General features: G+C 39.4%; 2 protein-coding genes across 2 annotated transcripts in view; both read left to right on the top strand.

The window, feature by feature from the left end:
• Positions 1–2,082: 2,082 nt before the first annotated feature.
• The window catches only part of LOC149180489 (uncharacterized), a 158,491-nt gene continuing 143,697 nt past the window's right edge, over positions 2,083–16,876 (top strand). Inside the window, exon 1 of the mRNA XM_089416140.1 lies at positions 2,083–2,640. Coding sequence (XP_089272266.1) covers positions 2,384–2,640 — 257 coding nt within the window. The 5' untranslated portion in view covers positions 2,083–2,383. The remainder of the gene's footprint in view (positions 2,641–16,876) is intronic.
• LOC149180490 (uncharacterized) lies at positions 11,068–16,141 on the top strand. The gene is made up of 3 exons (XM_089416139.1): positions 11,068–14,483; positions 14,608–14,687; positions 14,822–16,141. The coding sequence occupies exon 3, from the start codon at positions 15,408–15,410 to the stop codon at positions 15,936–15,938; it is 531 nt and encodes a 176-aa protein (XP_089272265.1). The 5' UTR covers positions 11,068–14,483; positions 14,608–14,687; positions 14,822–15,407; the 3' UTR covers positions 15,939–16,141.

The raw sequence follows: 16,876 nt of genomic DNA, 5'->3' as shown, positions 1-16,876 counted from the left end.
AACTCAAAAGTTGACTTTGTAGTTAGATTCATTGATAACCCAAAGCCACAATTGGGATAAGCTCAAATTTCCAAAATGATGTACCTTTAGATTCCATATTTTGAATATGTAATAAATGTATATTTCTATATTGTTATTCTAGATGTGGTATCTTTTGATTTAGAGTTATAAATATACAAATGATGTATGAGTTTAATATTTTACAATTTTTTGAACAAACACTTTGGTGGATGAGCATTGGCTCTACCCTTCCTTAACAATTTTTGCCATCATCACTATTCTAAATTCTTATGCCAAGCCACTGAAGACTTAACACTTAAATAACCTAAAGTTGATGACAAACCATTTAATCATTCAAGTTAAAAATTGATGGCAAACATGCAAATATGCAAAAGGAATATACTGAAATCCTAGAAAATTTTGGATAAATGATGTGTATATTTTTGACATGTTTCCTATACTCTTCAAAATCGTTTTCACAAACAATGTCCATCTTTTTTTTTCCCATTTTTGACACACACACAAAAAATAGTTTGTTAATATTGGGATTCATCTTTCAAATTTCTTTGGTTAGATTATGTTTAGTAAATCAAATAAATTTAAATTCTCTTTTATAATATAAATATTATTTGGTTAATTGACCAAGGTTACAAGTCATTTTTACTATGGCAAAAAGAAGGACCAATAAGTATGCCCCATGTATAGCATAAAAAATGTGTTAATTGACAGGGAGTTGGGAAAGTGTATGTGAAACATACTTGCATTTTTTTAAATAATCAATTTAGTTCTTTCAAAAAGAAGTCTTCTTACATTAAAATCAGCTAATATCCTTGAAATTGACCTTTATCTTTCATACATAAAATTATCATCGACGAGAATAATTTTTCTTAGGTTGTTTTCAATTATGCATAATCTTGAATAGTCCAGGGTTCCAGAGGGAGTCCAAGAAGTTTTATCCATACTAGGGTGACATGGGCTCATCCCTAGCATAAAAAAAGAGTGTCGAGGTTTTTATAGACAAATAAGACCTATCCCAAAACAACCTTCATTTAGTATAGAAACTAGTATTTAGCCTAAACTTGAACCCTAAATCTACTTTATCTATCTCAGAAGGTAGTCCATCCCTACCCTATTACCAATAACTTTTCGTGCCAAAGGTCATCTTGTAAGGTCAAGGATTTGGTTGATTGCAATATATTCCCCCACAACTAAGAACACATCCTTGCTCAACTTCTAATGACCTTACATCATTCCTGTGTCCAATGAACCCAAAACCTGCCTTAAAGGTAAAGCAAAGCACATCTTCCTTCTACACTCCTTCTACATCGCCTTATGTCATCAAGTATAGAGGGTTCAAGCACACAATAAGGTGTTTGTTTTTCTAAACATTAATTTTCAAATTGACAAAGTCTAAATCTATTGGAGACAATACACCCATATCTATTACGTGTTTAGAAGGACTCTTATAATTGTCCAAAACTTGACAATATTAAAAATCTATACATTCACCAATCTTATCACTAGTCATACTATTTAATCAACTCAAAAAAATATTTACAAATATATTTAACTATCTAAAAATTCATGTTATCACATTATTCATAGAGCTATTAGATAAATCTTCTATTAATAATATACCATTATCATTCGCTTTCTTTTCCCCACTTCGACCTATGCTAATTTAGAAAAACCTTATAATTTTCCATATCTAACTCCACATACTTCGCCATACCACCTTATAATTTTCCGTATCTAACCCCACATACTTCACCATACCAGTATCATTCGCGCTTTCTTTTCCCCACTTCGACCTATGCTAATTTAGAAAAGCCTTATAATTTTGCATATCTAACTCCACATTCTTCACCTGGATGTATGGCCTTTACCTTCTTCAATTGTATGTATGATGGTTCATTGAGCATTACCATGCTGACATACTTCACCTGGATGCATCGCCTTCACATACTTCAATCGTATATATATGAAAGAAAACAAATATATATATATATTTGTAACTCTCCACGAGGCTGAAAGAAAGAAAAAGCTCACTAAGCATTAAGATGCTATCGGAAGAAGAGAAATATGTAGTGTGTATTTTTGTAAACTGGCACTTTCTTCACTAGGACATTGCCATAGCCAAACTGACCTACTATACTCTACAGTGATTTCCGTTGAATTAAAGAAAAGAATGCTTTTCGTTGACGATTTTCCAGAGCTTTGTAGGTCCCTTACTACTGCATCTACCACCGTCCATTGCCGATGCCGTGGCTCGGCTGTCTACTCGGACACGATTATTTATAGATTCATTGCTCCTGGAACGGTGTCCGATTATTTATAGATTCATTGCTCCTGGAACGGTGGTGTACAGATACAACGAGAGAACATGGTGGCTTCAAAGGTAGCGTTATTCGCACTGTTAATGGTGGCGTTTACAGCAGCGAAGATCGCAGCGCAGCTTCCAATCCCTCCGAGATACGATGGGTTTGTGTACAAGGACAGAGTAACGGCGAATTCATTGCTGGTGGAGGCTTTCTTTGACCCGCTCTGTCCAGACAGCAGGGACTCATGGTGGCCATTGAAGGAGGTCCTCCGCTTCTACGATGCCAAGATTACTTTCATTGTTCACCCCTTTGCGTTACCGTATGCATTCTTGTCTCGTCTTCTATGCTTTTTCCTTTAAATTTCCAAGTCTTTTGTTGATTGAAATTGTTAAAAGACGAGGTCTTTAATTATCACATGGAGATGCTATTTCATGCGCAAAATTCATCAAGTTTAGTTGAATCTAGGAGTCCCATGCCAAACAAACTTCAAAAATGGTTCATTCAAAGCCTATCTTAACTGTGCAGATATGGCCCCGTATTATAGTTTATGTTAGACATTGAAGGTATTTGAGTATATCGATCAGGCTGAAATGGCCCTAAATTGAGCAAAATTTTGACAGAATTATCTTCTTCCTTTTATTGTCTTAAGGTAGATGTTGCACGTTGTCGTCATCATATATAGCTAAATGTAATTAGATATATGTATCCCCAATGTAAGGTTAATTAGATAAATGAATACTACATTCTGCTAAGGTTTTTTTTTTCCTTCTTCCCTAATTATGGTACCCAGTCTAGAGTGTCATAGACTTAGTGCGCCTTACTCAGCGGAAAGCCAACTGGAATCTGCAGGCGACGTGAAGTGGCTCCAGCCTCCAACTGACTGGGCTAACCCTCGGGGATATGTTTTTCTGAGGAATGGTGTGAAACTCCAACCAAATTTAACAACGTGAGCAGAACATTACGTGTAATGTGTAGGGTTTCCTTCCACAGATAAATACATTAAGTCATCTCCATTGCAAGTTGATTGACTAAAATCCAGCGTTTTACTTGCTGTTGTAAGGATTTCTGTTAAACTAAACTATCTACTTGTAAATAATTGCATATATTTCTGGGCAAGAAATCATGGTTGGGCGTGAGCTTTCAGTCGTTAAATTAAACTATCTACTTGTAAATAATTGCATATATTTCTGGGCAAGAAATCATGGTTGGGCTTGAGCTTTCAGTCTCTCGTTCTTACCCTCGCTAAAGTCAAAGGTACTTTGTCGGTATCCAAGCTCCAGTTAACAGGGGGAAAGAGTCGTCGTTGAGAAGTTCAGGCTTAAGATCTCCGATAGAATAGTTTTAGATCAGATCAAGGAGTTAATTCCAGGTTCCCTCCTTTTTATTCTGGTCATACAGCCTCCAGCTAACTGCTGGAAAAATTCCTCAAGGAGATGTTCAGGCTCAAGAACTCTGATAGCATAGTCTTAGATCAGATCAATGAGTTCTTGCCAGACTCCCATCTTTTTATATTGCTCAATCTCTTCTCTCCATCCACCAGATTGCAGCAGTCCCAGTGCAATATGGTCTGTTGCAGCGTCATGGTAGCCAGGACACGACCGAACACCAAGATTGCCACTATGGCTGGCTGTGTTACTTTCCTGCTTGGTCCTTGGGGTGATACAATTCTCACTGTTCCTCTGGCAATTTTCAAGGTCTAGATGCTGCAGTAGTAAGACAGCGGTTGCTGGGAAGTTAATGTGCTCAATCCATGGCCACTGAGGGGTGGGCAGGGCCACCTAACAATACAAGGATGATCTACCCGCCTTGGGTTTGGTACCAACTACAGCATGGAATTTTGGTTTTATGATATTGCTATTTCGTTGTGCTTGTCTTTAAGGTTGTTTTTTAAAACTTGAACTGTTAATATTTTCTATGCTCACCCTGTGGCACTTTAGATCTTTGACATGATCTAGGGAAATTTCTATGGAATTTATTGCAGATGGCTTCTGCTACTGATACTTTATACTAAAGGAAAATACCACCAGTCACATATAAAATACCATTAGCACATAGAATTGAAAGAAAATTTTTGTATTTGGAATTTGTGAAATTTCAGTAGAGGTGAGATTGCTATGCTTGTAATCTTGTTGCTGATTATTATAGGCCCAAACCAAGGGTGTGTATTTAAAACACAACTAATTTTTTGTTTTCAAAATTCAGAGCTTTACACACCCATGCGGTCTTCCTCATGTTACTTCGTAGAAGATGATGCTTTGACTGTAATTGTCGACCCTATTTCGAGTCTCAGTACCTCCAATATTGGGACTATGTCTTATGATGTAAATATGTTTAAATACTAGATCATGTGTTTGAGACATTTGCTCTTTTACTAAGTTAATGGTGTATAAATCCAAAGATGTAATATGACGTAGGCATAGAGGACGCGTGGACTCATGGGCAGGGGGAAGGGGGCATATGATATCGAAAGTGGCACACACTTGTGACTTAACTACCTCAATTTTTGTGTTGCAAGGATGTAGAAAGTGAGAGAAAGTTGTAGAGTGTGGTTTGGGTTTGTGTTTCCCAATGGATCTGTCCATTCACTGAAAGAGGTTGAAGTCATTTATGTGCTCCATGGAAGTAAGTGCTCATTGCTACCCATGAGGGAATTAGACAGAAGTAATAAACTCATCGTTGAGTGTGGTTTGGGTTTGTGTTTCTCAATGATCTGTCCATTCACTGAAAGAGGTCAAAGTCATTTATGATATTAATGGAAAGTAAGTGCTCATTGCTACTCATGATGGCATTAGACATAAGCAATAAACTCATTTCCAAGTGTCATCGACTTTTCTTTTCCTATATAATCCCCATGTTGACAATGGTAAGGGGTTTTGTGCTAGTATGCAAACAAGCTCTTACGAGAAACTTGATTACCATTCTGTTGACGGTGCTGGACCCGCCAACATGCAAGGGGATCTCCCAGGTAAGAAGTCCCAATTAGACCTCAAACCGTTTGGTGTAGGAGTCCCAACAGTGGGTCGTAAAGCAATGCCTTGACCGCAATGTCGCACAAAGGCAAGTAAGATAACTCTGTTAGTAGCAAGGGTGTGACCGCTGCAGTGAGTCAAGGAAGGTGTATGAGAGGTTCTAACACAGGTGGGTTGAGATGGGGGTGAAGGTGAGTTCCAGGTTGAAAGGGATCAGTCCCAACTCGGCTAGGAACACACAACACACAGGACATGCACAGCTTCTGGCAGAGCAGTCCACTCGGATGCGGCAGTCACAACATACAAGGTAAGATAACATGTAAAACACTCATGGATTAGTCCGAACGAGTGCAATGGTTGTTACAACGAGCTTCATATGAAAGGTCTGCCTGATGTTCGGCAGAGCAGTCGACACGGACGGGATAACATTAACAACATATACAACACATTTCCATTAATAGATTATGCATTGCAACAAATGTAACAGTTCAAATGTAGAACACAGTTTAAAGCAACATGCATTACAAGCTAAGTCACCTGACACGGGGATTCGGGACACGTAGGATTCGAGATTCGTGTTGTCGGATTCGGACACGTTGGCCCCCCGGAACAGGACACGTTATATATTATTTTATTAATATATATATATATATATTTAAAATATATATATATATATATATATTAAAAATTAGATATTATCATATTTCTTACACAAATTTTAATTAATGATACAAATTTATTGATTTCAAACATAGATCTTCATCTATAGCTATTAGTATGCATAGTACATACAAAATTCAAATACATGTCAATCTATTATCTATTTCTTATGCTTGGCCCTCTTGCCACCACGAGAAATGTCTAATTTTTTAGTCTTGTTGGAAAATCAGGATCTTTGTCATCAATATCACCCTCTAAGCATTAATATCCAGAGGTATCTTTGTCATTACCTCTGTATTTGTATAGGGATCCTTGTCATTAATATCACCCTTTAAGCATTAACATAAGATAGAACAAGCATAACATGTCAAGTCAAGATTTTGTTTGAGTGATGCGTACATTTTTAGGAGGGTCATGATACAGGAGTTCGACAATCAATGTCACTAACATCAAGGTACATAGAGGGATTGGTGCTCTTGATTAAATATGAGTTCCATACCCTAATACATGATAAAATTCAATGGAAACATTGCAATCCCCCAATCCTAAAATCCTGAAAAACTGATAAGTCTGCTGTATTTTGAATGAAATCTAAAATTCTACTTTCTCCATATGAAATCCAATGAGGCCGGAACCACTCTCAAACATCCTGAGTCATTTCATGGTAATGTTAAAAATTTAAGTAAAATGATGAAAATGAAGATTAAGGAGAATGTCACTTTTACTTTAAGAATTTAACATTACCATGAACAAGACACGTTTCCCAAAATCGCGACACGCTTTTGAAAATCGTGACACGACCTCGGATTCGACGTGTCGGAAAAGGACACGATGTGTCATATGATTTGGACACGAATCCGGACCGAATCATGTCGGATTCGCTGGATTCGGGATTCGTAAGGGGTTTAGGACGAATCTGGTGACTTAGATTACAAGTGTTAAAGATCAGTCTTACAACAAATACAATACATATGTGAAAATGTGTTAACTCTTATTATATCGAGAAGTGTAAGTTCCAATCGTACAATACATTCATGTAAACTCACTAGCCCCAACGGTGGAACGTTACAGCCACATCCCCCTGCTCCTTCAAAGAGATGAACTAGCTCCGTGCAGTGGAGAAGCCAAGGCGTGTTACAATACTATCCAAGCTCTTTCCAAGATAGTGTTATCAGAAGCTTGGCTGACCAAAAGCCCTTGCAATGAGTTATGAGGGACTATTTATAGCAAAGGGTTGGGTGACCCTTGACATTCCTCTTTGTGACAGTTCAACTACCCTCATGACTCTTCACCTACTCTATGACTGTTACATCCAACTACTGACACTTGACTTACACTTGACATGACTCAACATTATAATGCACATGTACTCATGTGAGACAACATGGCTTGAGCAAGCCAAGCAAGATATCACTGACACTCGGTTCGTTGTGATGAGACCAACTCTTTGACATGCCTGTGATGGTGAAGGTGGTGAGCTGATGCCAAGCTTGGTCGTCCGTGATGGTGTGCATGCACCTCATGGTGACATCTTGCTGAAGCGAACTCTTGCCTTTGTTGCAACCCGTGCATTGGTTCAGCCCCTTCATCCAACTCATTTACTAACATGCGCATGGTCTTCTTGGGTGCGGCTAAACTGGCAACACACTGATGCATATTGTCCGTGTTGATCTTCAAGTGTGTGCTGGTGGTCATGCACATCAACTTGTTGAAGTACATAGTTGGACTTGCTTCTTATCTTCGCCTTGGTGAGTGTGCTGAATGGGTTGGGTTGCATGCGTGCGCACAATGACATGCATGCTGCTGAATCCCTTGCATGCGATCAACAACACTGCTCACCGTGTCTGCTCCGTGTCAGCTGATGGGACGAATCTTTAACTTATACGGGCGCAGTTTCATCCGTGAGTGAACGTTGCGCCCACTACTGTTCTTGTTCCTACTGCAACTCATTATCTGTCTGTGCAACTTCATGTTCTTCTTGAGTTGCTGCTACAACACATGCAACTCCTTCTCTGTCTTCACGAGATCTTCATGTCGTGCCGTCACCTCAGAGCCTGAGTCTCCAAAGTTGCTTTCATTATCAGTGGATCTGCTTGATCTTGCAACTTTGTTCCACCTCTGTATTGTCAACAACCTTCCTCTTGCATTCATAGCATCTGCTGCATTTGGTGCGTTTGTTGCATTCGCTACGTTCAATATGCTGCCTTCAACAACTGTTCATGATGCTGCTTGTTGTGATATCTTGATGTTCTTGTCTACGAACAACTTGACATCTTCGTGAGTAGGCAAGCTCATAGACGTTTGATCGACTCCATCTCCAGGTGTGCTCTGAACGTGTCTTCCACTTCGCTCTCTTGGAAACCATTGTACCTGCATCACTGAGAGGCAAATGAACACCTGCAATACCTGGAGACATGGAAACACTCATGGCAAGCAATCTGTCAGTCTTAAACCAAAATGAACTTGAGAATTAGCTTACAACATACCTGTGTGGCTGACCATGAAGGTTGCATAATTTCGGCCGGGAGGTCGGGAGATCGATTGCCAAGACTGCACAAGGCACAGTCTAGGTTGCTGGGAGACTGACTGACTTCTGGAAGTGCGTAATGCACAGTCCAGACTGGCTGTTGACTGCTGGAATCGCGCAATGCACAATCTCAGCTGGAAATGGCTGCAGGCTTAATGACTGCATTGCATAATTTTCTTGGCCATCAATCACTGTTCCTCAGGATTGCGCAAAGCAGGCCTAGGGAACAGCTGCTGGGCAGAAATGCACATTTCTGGAGAGGAAGGCAGAGCCTTCCCTCTCAGGATTGCGCAATGTTGTCTTGGTGAGGCTCTTGGTGGGGCAGAGTCCATGTCGAGGTTGGCTAGACTCGCCAACAAGCAACTAAAAGTGAATGTGAGTGCGAATGCATGCTGATACTAAGCGTATAGCATAAGTGAATGTGCATGCAAATGGTGAATGATAGATTTAGAAAATGGAACAACATGCATGTGGGTGAGGCGAGTCATCGAATTGGCGACCGTTCGCGAAAAACAGTTTCATGCATGTGACAATAGTGAGATGTTGATGAAAACTGAAATGGTGCTAGGACAAGCTAATATACATGTAAATGACAACAAGCGTTCAAATAAATCAAGCAAATAGTACTCATACAAGCGAAAACACAAAAAGCGACAGAAATGCAACACAAGGCATGGGAAGCGGGCTTACCCCAAAACAGCTGAGCTGAATGTGCCGACTGCACCTAGATGTGATGTGGGATGTCAGAGCTGCAAGGTTGATGTGAGGAATGAGCTCTGTAGCATCCAGTTGATGAGTTTTGATAACATCGATGTTGTGACGTGCATGGCCCAAATCTAGGGAAAGCGACACTTGGTTGGAGGTTTCTAAAATGATCCTTGCATGTAACCTCCAACTGCTAAACATAGATCCTTGAAACAAGGGATACCTTTGCATGCTGCCTTGGGAGAAGCAGCCCATGCATGCAAGTCTGTTTTGCTCGGTCCCGGAGGGAATCGGTCAACTCAGCTGCACATGCAAGAGGTTGTTCGATTGCTTGAAGGAAATGCGCATTTCTGGCTGGGAGCTAGGCTGACTACCCAGGAGATTTGCGCAATTTTTGGGCAGAGCAGCTGATTGCTGCCTAGATTTGCGCAAATTCTGCGCTGAGCAGCCTTGCTAGGGAAAATTGCGCAATTCCTGCTGGGAGTGTTGACTGGCAGGATTGCGCAATCCTGGAGCTTAGCAGACTGCCAGATAGGATTGCGTAATCTTGGAGCTCAGCAGATTGCTAGACAGGATTGCGCAATTTTTGGAGGGAAGGCTGGTTGCCCTCTAGAAATGCGCAATTTTCTAGGGGAAGCTGCTCAGCCTGCAGCTGGACCAAGTCCAGGTGAACAACCTGTGAGGGGAATGCATCAAGCTGTGATCGACAGGCTGCCTTTGTGCAAGCAAAACACTGAAGCTGGTGAACTTGACGAAGCGAGGCAAGCTGCTGTGAAGGTTGGAAGGGAGGCTCCAAAATGAAGCTAAGGCAAAATTTTGGAGGGTGGTTGTAGCCGCTACAACACATCTGCTACATCTTTTTCCTTATATTCCATGTGCATGACTTCAACATGGTGGTAATGGATATCTCCAACTTTTTTGTTGCGAATATTAGTTTTTGCACAAGTGAGGGAATAACAATGGGAGATATATAGAAAAGTTTGTTTTTGTAATGGAATCAAAGTTTTCCCTGTTGTTGTGAGAAGGATAGCAAAGAGGCCTTGTTTTAGCCAATGTTATCAGAACAAGACTGGTCATCACACCAGTAGACCCTTCGGACTAGGAATCGGTTAGTACTGGTAAAAAAATCGGACCAAAAAACCAGTCAACCAAAAACACATAAAATATTCAAATTTTGAATAAAAACATATATATTCATGTGCATCCATATGAATCCAAACTATTACACAAATAAGCAAAAGTTCTCACTTATATAGCATGTGGGGATGGACATAACCAAAATAACACCGAGTGCAATCCATCTCTGAACCGAAAATACATCAAAAAACAGGCCCTAGATGGCCTGTAACATGTAGAAAAAATCATGCTACAAAAAATACCTACACATCATCAAAATCTTTGCCTATATTGGGATCTTCATCATCAATATCACCCTCTAAGCATTAAAATACGATAGAAATTGCTTAGCATGTCAATTCAAGATTTTGTTTGAGTGATGGGTACATTTTTGGTAGGATCATGTTAGAGGAATTTGACAACCAGTGCCACTAACATCAAGGTACATAGAGGGCTTGGTGCTTTTAATTAAATGCTAGTCACATACCCTTGCACGTGACAAAATCCAATGGAAATGTTGCAATCCCCACAATCTTGAAATTCTGAAAAACTGTTAAGTCTGTTGGATTTTGAGTGGGATCTAAAATTCTACTTTCTCCATATGACATCCAACGACTTCAGAACCACTTTCAAACATCCTGAGTCATTTCATGGTAATGTTCAATATTTAAGTAAAAGGATCAAAATAAGAGATAAAAGAGAATGTCAATTTAACATTACCATAAATTGCATAGCAATAGTAGGGCCATAGGCTCGAATATTAGGCACCTATTGTGGGCCAATAGCTAGCTAATAGAAAAAAAGGAAGCAAAACATGCCCCATGTGCTGCGTTGTATGTCGCTTTACTGAACTGGCTAGTTCGGTACCGAACCTGCCAAAAACAGTTCATGAGGCTGGTCTGAACCGGTTTTTCCCTCCAACTGGTTAGACCGGCCGGTTCAAACCGGTTATGATAACACTAGTTTTAGCTAGTGTGCTAGCAAGGAGGCCTTGTTTTAATAAGTGTGATAGTAAGGCCTATGGTGGTTGTCACATTCATTGATGGAGTCTTGTGTTCTTACAATTCTCACCTTTTATCGTGCAAGTAGGCTAGCAAGGGTTCAATCATTATAATCTCTCTTTTTCCTTGCTTTTGAGAGGCGTCTAGTAAGTTTTTATTGTTTGCCAATTAATGGAGATGATGGTAGAGTCAAATATATGTCCACTGTCTATTTGACATATCATTTTTTAACTCAAAGATGACATTACGACTTGCTAATGAATCCATCATTTTGTTAGTTTTTTGGTTCCTCCGAAAGTGTTTATAGTTATACCATGCTTGGGGATGCTTCATGTGATGTGAGGTGCATGGTGTATGGATGACCCTTGGTTGTTTCGTGATAGACATATACGTTGGAGTTGGCTTGGTCATTGAGTGTTGTATCTTGTCTTGATGCCTATGTGGCATTCTTCCTTGGAGCTTTGGAGACCTAGCTAGCATGATGACATTCTTCATGATGGCCACATGGAGATTGGGTTGCTTGCTTGGAGGACAATTCACCATGGAGAATGAGCATTGGGAATCTTGGAGGAGAGTGTTGAGCCCTAGATGGCATGGGGACACTTGGTTGTTTGCACGGAGGGTTTCATTTGACTCGAGGATGCTTGATTGTGGAGTGATCATGTAGGTGTGGTGGGCTAGGAGGTACACATGGATTAGGAGGTGTGGTGGAGCATTAGGCGACCTTTGGAGGAGACACATTGACACATCTCATAGAGTGTTCACTAATGGAGACTTGCTTGTTTGATGTGCATGCTTTGGAACTTGACATATGTCACCTGGAGTTGGAGTGCTCCACGCATGGACCTATCTCATGGAGAGTTAGGTTGTTTTTGGTGGACTAGGTCCACTTGGTGTTGGCCTCCCTTCACCTCTCATGTAAATAGAGGGAGGAGAGAGTCATTTCATCATACTTGTATACTTGATCATTTTTGTACTCACATGCTTGAGTTAGAGATGTGGGGTTAGGGTGAACTTTTTTTCTTGTAATCTTTATGTGTATTTGCTCTCTTTGACTTAGGTGCTAGGGATCTTGAAGGAATTTCAAGGGAAAACTAGGATTAGGGTTTCACCCTAAGAAGACAAAGAAGACAAGGGTTCATGATATACACTAGAGAGGCAAACATACCATTTTATCTTGTAGCTCTTGTGAGAAAAGAAGACTACGTTTTTTTGGCATTTGGAAACCTTAGTGCTGCTTGCTATGCTTGTTATGGATTAGAAGAGGAGACATCCTGTACACTTGTGGGATGCAAGTGTTGGTGCCAAGGAGGACTTGTTGATAATGATGCTAGCTGGTTGAGTCTTTGAGAATCTTTGGTGGAATGGGCAACTTTGGTTAGGAGTGATTCCTAGCTAGGAGGAGTTGCTGGCTAGGTTTTTCTTATGGTTTCCCTAGCTAAGATACGGAAATCTTGAATTGTACCAACTTCATGATAAAGCTGTGGTATGTACTTGTACTTCATCTCTTGTATAAAAATGAAGTTGCCATCTGTCCAAATGTTGTGTACTTGCAGATTTGATTTTCATCTTTTGTCATTTTCTTGATTGCATAGATTTTAGCACTTGTTCTTCATGATGATTTAACATTACATATAGCTGAACTGGTTAACTGATTTAACACATATCTTGAAGATAAAGGAGCAGATTTACTGTTGTTATAATCTGCTGTAATAAGAGAATTCAGATTTATTATACGCTTGGAAAAGTGTCCCTATGGGCTGTAGTATTGTGTATTGAAGTACACTAGTAAGTTGCATGGTATCTATTTTCTTGGATTGTGTGAAATTGGGATGAAGAGAAGTGAAATATTGCTGTAATAATTTAATATTTCAGATCATCACTAAGGTTGAAACTTCATACTGAATAGATCAGGGAAACCAAAAGATTGAGGTAAAATTTCTGAATTTGCATTAAGAGGCATCTCTTGAAAATTCCATCTCCACCAATTTTTTTCATAATTGTTCAACCAAGATGAATGTCAAATGTGTTATTGTTACTTTATTGTAAAATTTGAGAATGGATTATGTTATTTATCATAATGTTTATATATTGCATGAGTTGAGATAGTTGTCGCCTTTTTTTTTCTTGTCATACTGGAAATTGCCTGGAATGCAGTCAACTACAATGTTTATTTTAAAGATTTCAAGAAGAATTTTCAAAAGTAATGTTGAGGAAAAGAACAATCTGATACCCCCACTGAGTATAGCGTTAGGTACATTACATTCCCCCATGATTAAGGTTGCCTGAATATTCCCCCATGATTATATTGAACCTGAATTCAATAGTTTCCTGAGTAACCGTGGGCAAGGGGGGCTATATTTCATGATTTCCTGTAGACATTGTGTTCACTGTTGATGATTGATTGGTTCCACATTGCCTTTAGATAAAACTACCTTCATTTCCTAGATCAAAGTTTCTGTTTCTCATGGTTTGTGATGATTTTCTCTCCAAGGAGAGCAGATGGGAAGTGGAATCACTTGCTTAGAACACATAATTTAATTAACTTAGAGAAAACTTAGGATGTTTAATACGTGAGAAGCTAGGTTCTTTAAATAGAGGAGAGACCCATTGCATGCTTGCCGCCACCTCACATAGCTTCCCACTCTCTAGAAATGAAACTTCCAAATCTTGAATGAAAGTTACATATTATAGAGAGATAAAACCTAAGTTGCAGGAAACGCAGGGGTAGGGTCCGTTTCCGTACGGAAACGAAACGGAAACGCGTTTCCGCGTACCGTACGGCCTGGAAACGCGTTTCCGGCCGTACGGGCCCCGTTTCCTCCAAAAAATCACTTGTTTTTTAATTTTTTTTTTTTTTTTCTAATTAGTTTGTAAATTTTTTTAGGGTTTCTAAGCTGTTCTAGAAACCATTTCTAAAGTTATAAAAGAGCAGTGCCTCTCATTCTCTCATCACACTATTCAGCAAGGAGTTTCTCTTGGAGATTGGCAGTTGTTTCAGTAGCTGGTGTTTTGAGCAGTGAGCAAAGTAGATTTCAGCAGCGAGAGAAAGAGATTTCAGCAGCAAGAGAAGGAGATTTCAGCAGGAGATTTCTGTAGCAGCAGATTTGGCTCAGCTACAGCCATATTTCTCTTCTCTTTTCTGGCATTTCCGGGTAGTTTCAACCACAAAAAATTAATTTGGGTAAGCCACATTCATTTTGTTAGTTTTTTCTTACTATTTCTTCAATTTTTCTAGGGTTTATGCAGCTAAATTGCTGAAAAACGTTTTTTATTTATAGATTTGTTTTTTAAATTTATTTTTGCAGCAGATTTGGCTCAGCTACAGCCATATTTCTCCTCTTTTTTGGCATTTTAGGGTAGATTCAGCCACAGAAAATTAATTTGGGTAAGCCACATTCATTTCTTAGTTTTTTTCTTACTATTTCTTTAATTTTTCTAGGGTTTATACAGCCAAAAATATGAAAAACATTTTTATTATTTACACTGTTACAGATTTGTTTTTTTAATTTATTTTTGCAGCAATGGCTTCCAGCCAAAGTGCAGCTGCAACTTCAAACCCTAGGGCCAACCCAAGGGCTGAATATTATCCTCTTTGGAGGCATGTGACGAAGCTTCAAAAATGTGGAGGTGGTGGCTCATGGGAATGGCGATGCACTCTTTGCAATAATACGTACAAGGGCTCCTACCCAAGAGTGAAGGCGCATCTGTTGCATGGAGGAGGACAGGGGATTCTGGGTTGCACAAAAACATCAGATCCGTTGGTAAGGAGGGCATATCAAAGAGAGCAAGATGAGGCGGATGGTACTAAGAGAAGGCATGATGAGCATACTCAGGCTACATCTAACATTGAGCCAAGGATTGTAGCTGAAGCAAGAAAGAGGAGAGCTGGTCACACTCAAGAACATGAACAAGCAGCACCCAAACATACCAGAGGCTCAGGGCCATCCCCAGGGACACGTGGAACAATTTCAATACACCATTGCACACTTTAGCACATGCTTTGAACCCCAAATTTTATGATGAGGAGCTTATTGCTAAAAGCAATGGGAAGAGGAAGGCACCCCATAAGGATAGAGAGGTGGCTACTGGGGTGAAAAAAGCAGTAATGAGAATGTTTCCTTCTCATCTACATAGGGAGGTAAAGGAGGAATTTGCCAGTTTTGCTGCAGGAATAGATGATTATGCAGATATATCAGCTTTGGAGGAGAGAAGCACCATGAATCCAGTTAGGTGGTGGATTTGTCATGGAGCAAATGGTGTACATTTGCAAAGCCTTGCCATTCGTATTCTTTCACAAGTGGCAAGCTCTTCATCAGCAGAAAGGAATTGGAGCACTTATGGTTTTATTCATTCTGTGAAGCGCAATAGGTTGGGCTCACAGAAAGCAGAGGATCTTGTTTATGTGCACTCCAACCTTCGCCTTGCATCTCGTAGGGGTCCAGAATACAACAGTGGTCCTTCTAAAGAATGGGATGTGGATGCAGAAAATCCTGATTTGGATCTCTCTCTTGCTGCCCTGAATATTGAGGAGGATTCTGGAAGTGGAATTGGTGCATCATCTTCTTCAGCACCACCATCCACTGTTGAGCATTCTGCTGCTTCTATTTTTGATGAGGATTGTTATGATGAGGATTAGTCTTTTGTGACTTGTCTCTATAGTTCTTGCAGCCTTATAGTCTTTATTGTACTTGCAGCCTCATATACTAATATAAATAAAGGCTGATTTTGGATTTTCCAGTTCCTATATTTTTATTTTCATTATGTGATGACTCATGAGTAAATGTGATCATTGTGATGTAAATTTAATCTTAATGTTAAAATGTTTAAGTAAATGTATCATTAATGCTTTATGATTGCACATATATATTAATAATTTTTAAATGTTTTTAATATATATATATATATATATATATATATATATTATTATATATATTCGCGTTTCCCCGTTTCCAAAATTTGGGGAGGTCGCGTTTCGTTTCGCTTCCGCGTTTCGTTTCGCTTCCCCGTTTCGTGCAACTTAGGATAAAACTAAACATTGATTAAAACACTTAATATGTGCAAGATATGATGAGCACACAATCTCCAAGTTCTAGACTAAAGTGTTAGTCATTATTTTCCTTATTTAGGAGGAAGATTTCACCAAATTTTGTTGTAACTGGGTAGAGGGTTGCTCAAAAATTGATTGGGAGTAGAGTTCCTTACTTGCCAACCAACAGCGTCATAGTTTATTTCAATTTTGTATTTTGTTTCGTAGTGCCAAGAAGTGTATCCTTTGGAAGTGGAGGTTGGAAATTTGGAATTCCAATATGTGTATATAATTTTCACCACCTCTTTTAGGTGCATTATGTCAAAGGGTTTCACTTTGTTGATGTTAACTACATTATACATCCCAATATGAGTAGACATATTAAGGCAATTGGTATTTATTTTAATGGCTTGCAAGTATGTGTAACCCTTATATTAAATAGGTTTGAACTTGTGATGTTTTTAATGTTTAAAGTTCTGATGTCACATTTATTGTCTCGATGGATATATTGTTGAGAGTTTGGATGGAGTATAACTTATTGGCAATTT

Source organism: Pinus tabuliformis, chromosome 3_2 (genome assembly GCF_031772625.1).
Source record: "Pinus tabuliformis cultivar Carrire ecotype Pingquan chromosome 3_2, CPIR1, whole genome shotgun sequence".
Taxonomy (NCBI): Eukaryota; Viridiplantae; Streptophyta; class Pinopsida; order Pinales; family Pinaceae; genus Pinus; species Pinus tabuliformis.
The sequence above is the reverse complement of the archived record's forward strand: the minus strand, read 5'-3'. Positions and strand labels throughout refer to the sequence as shown.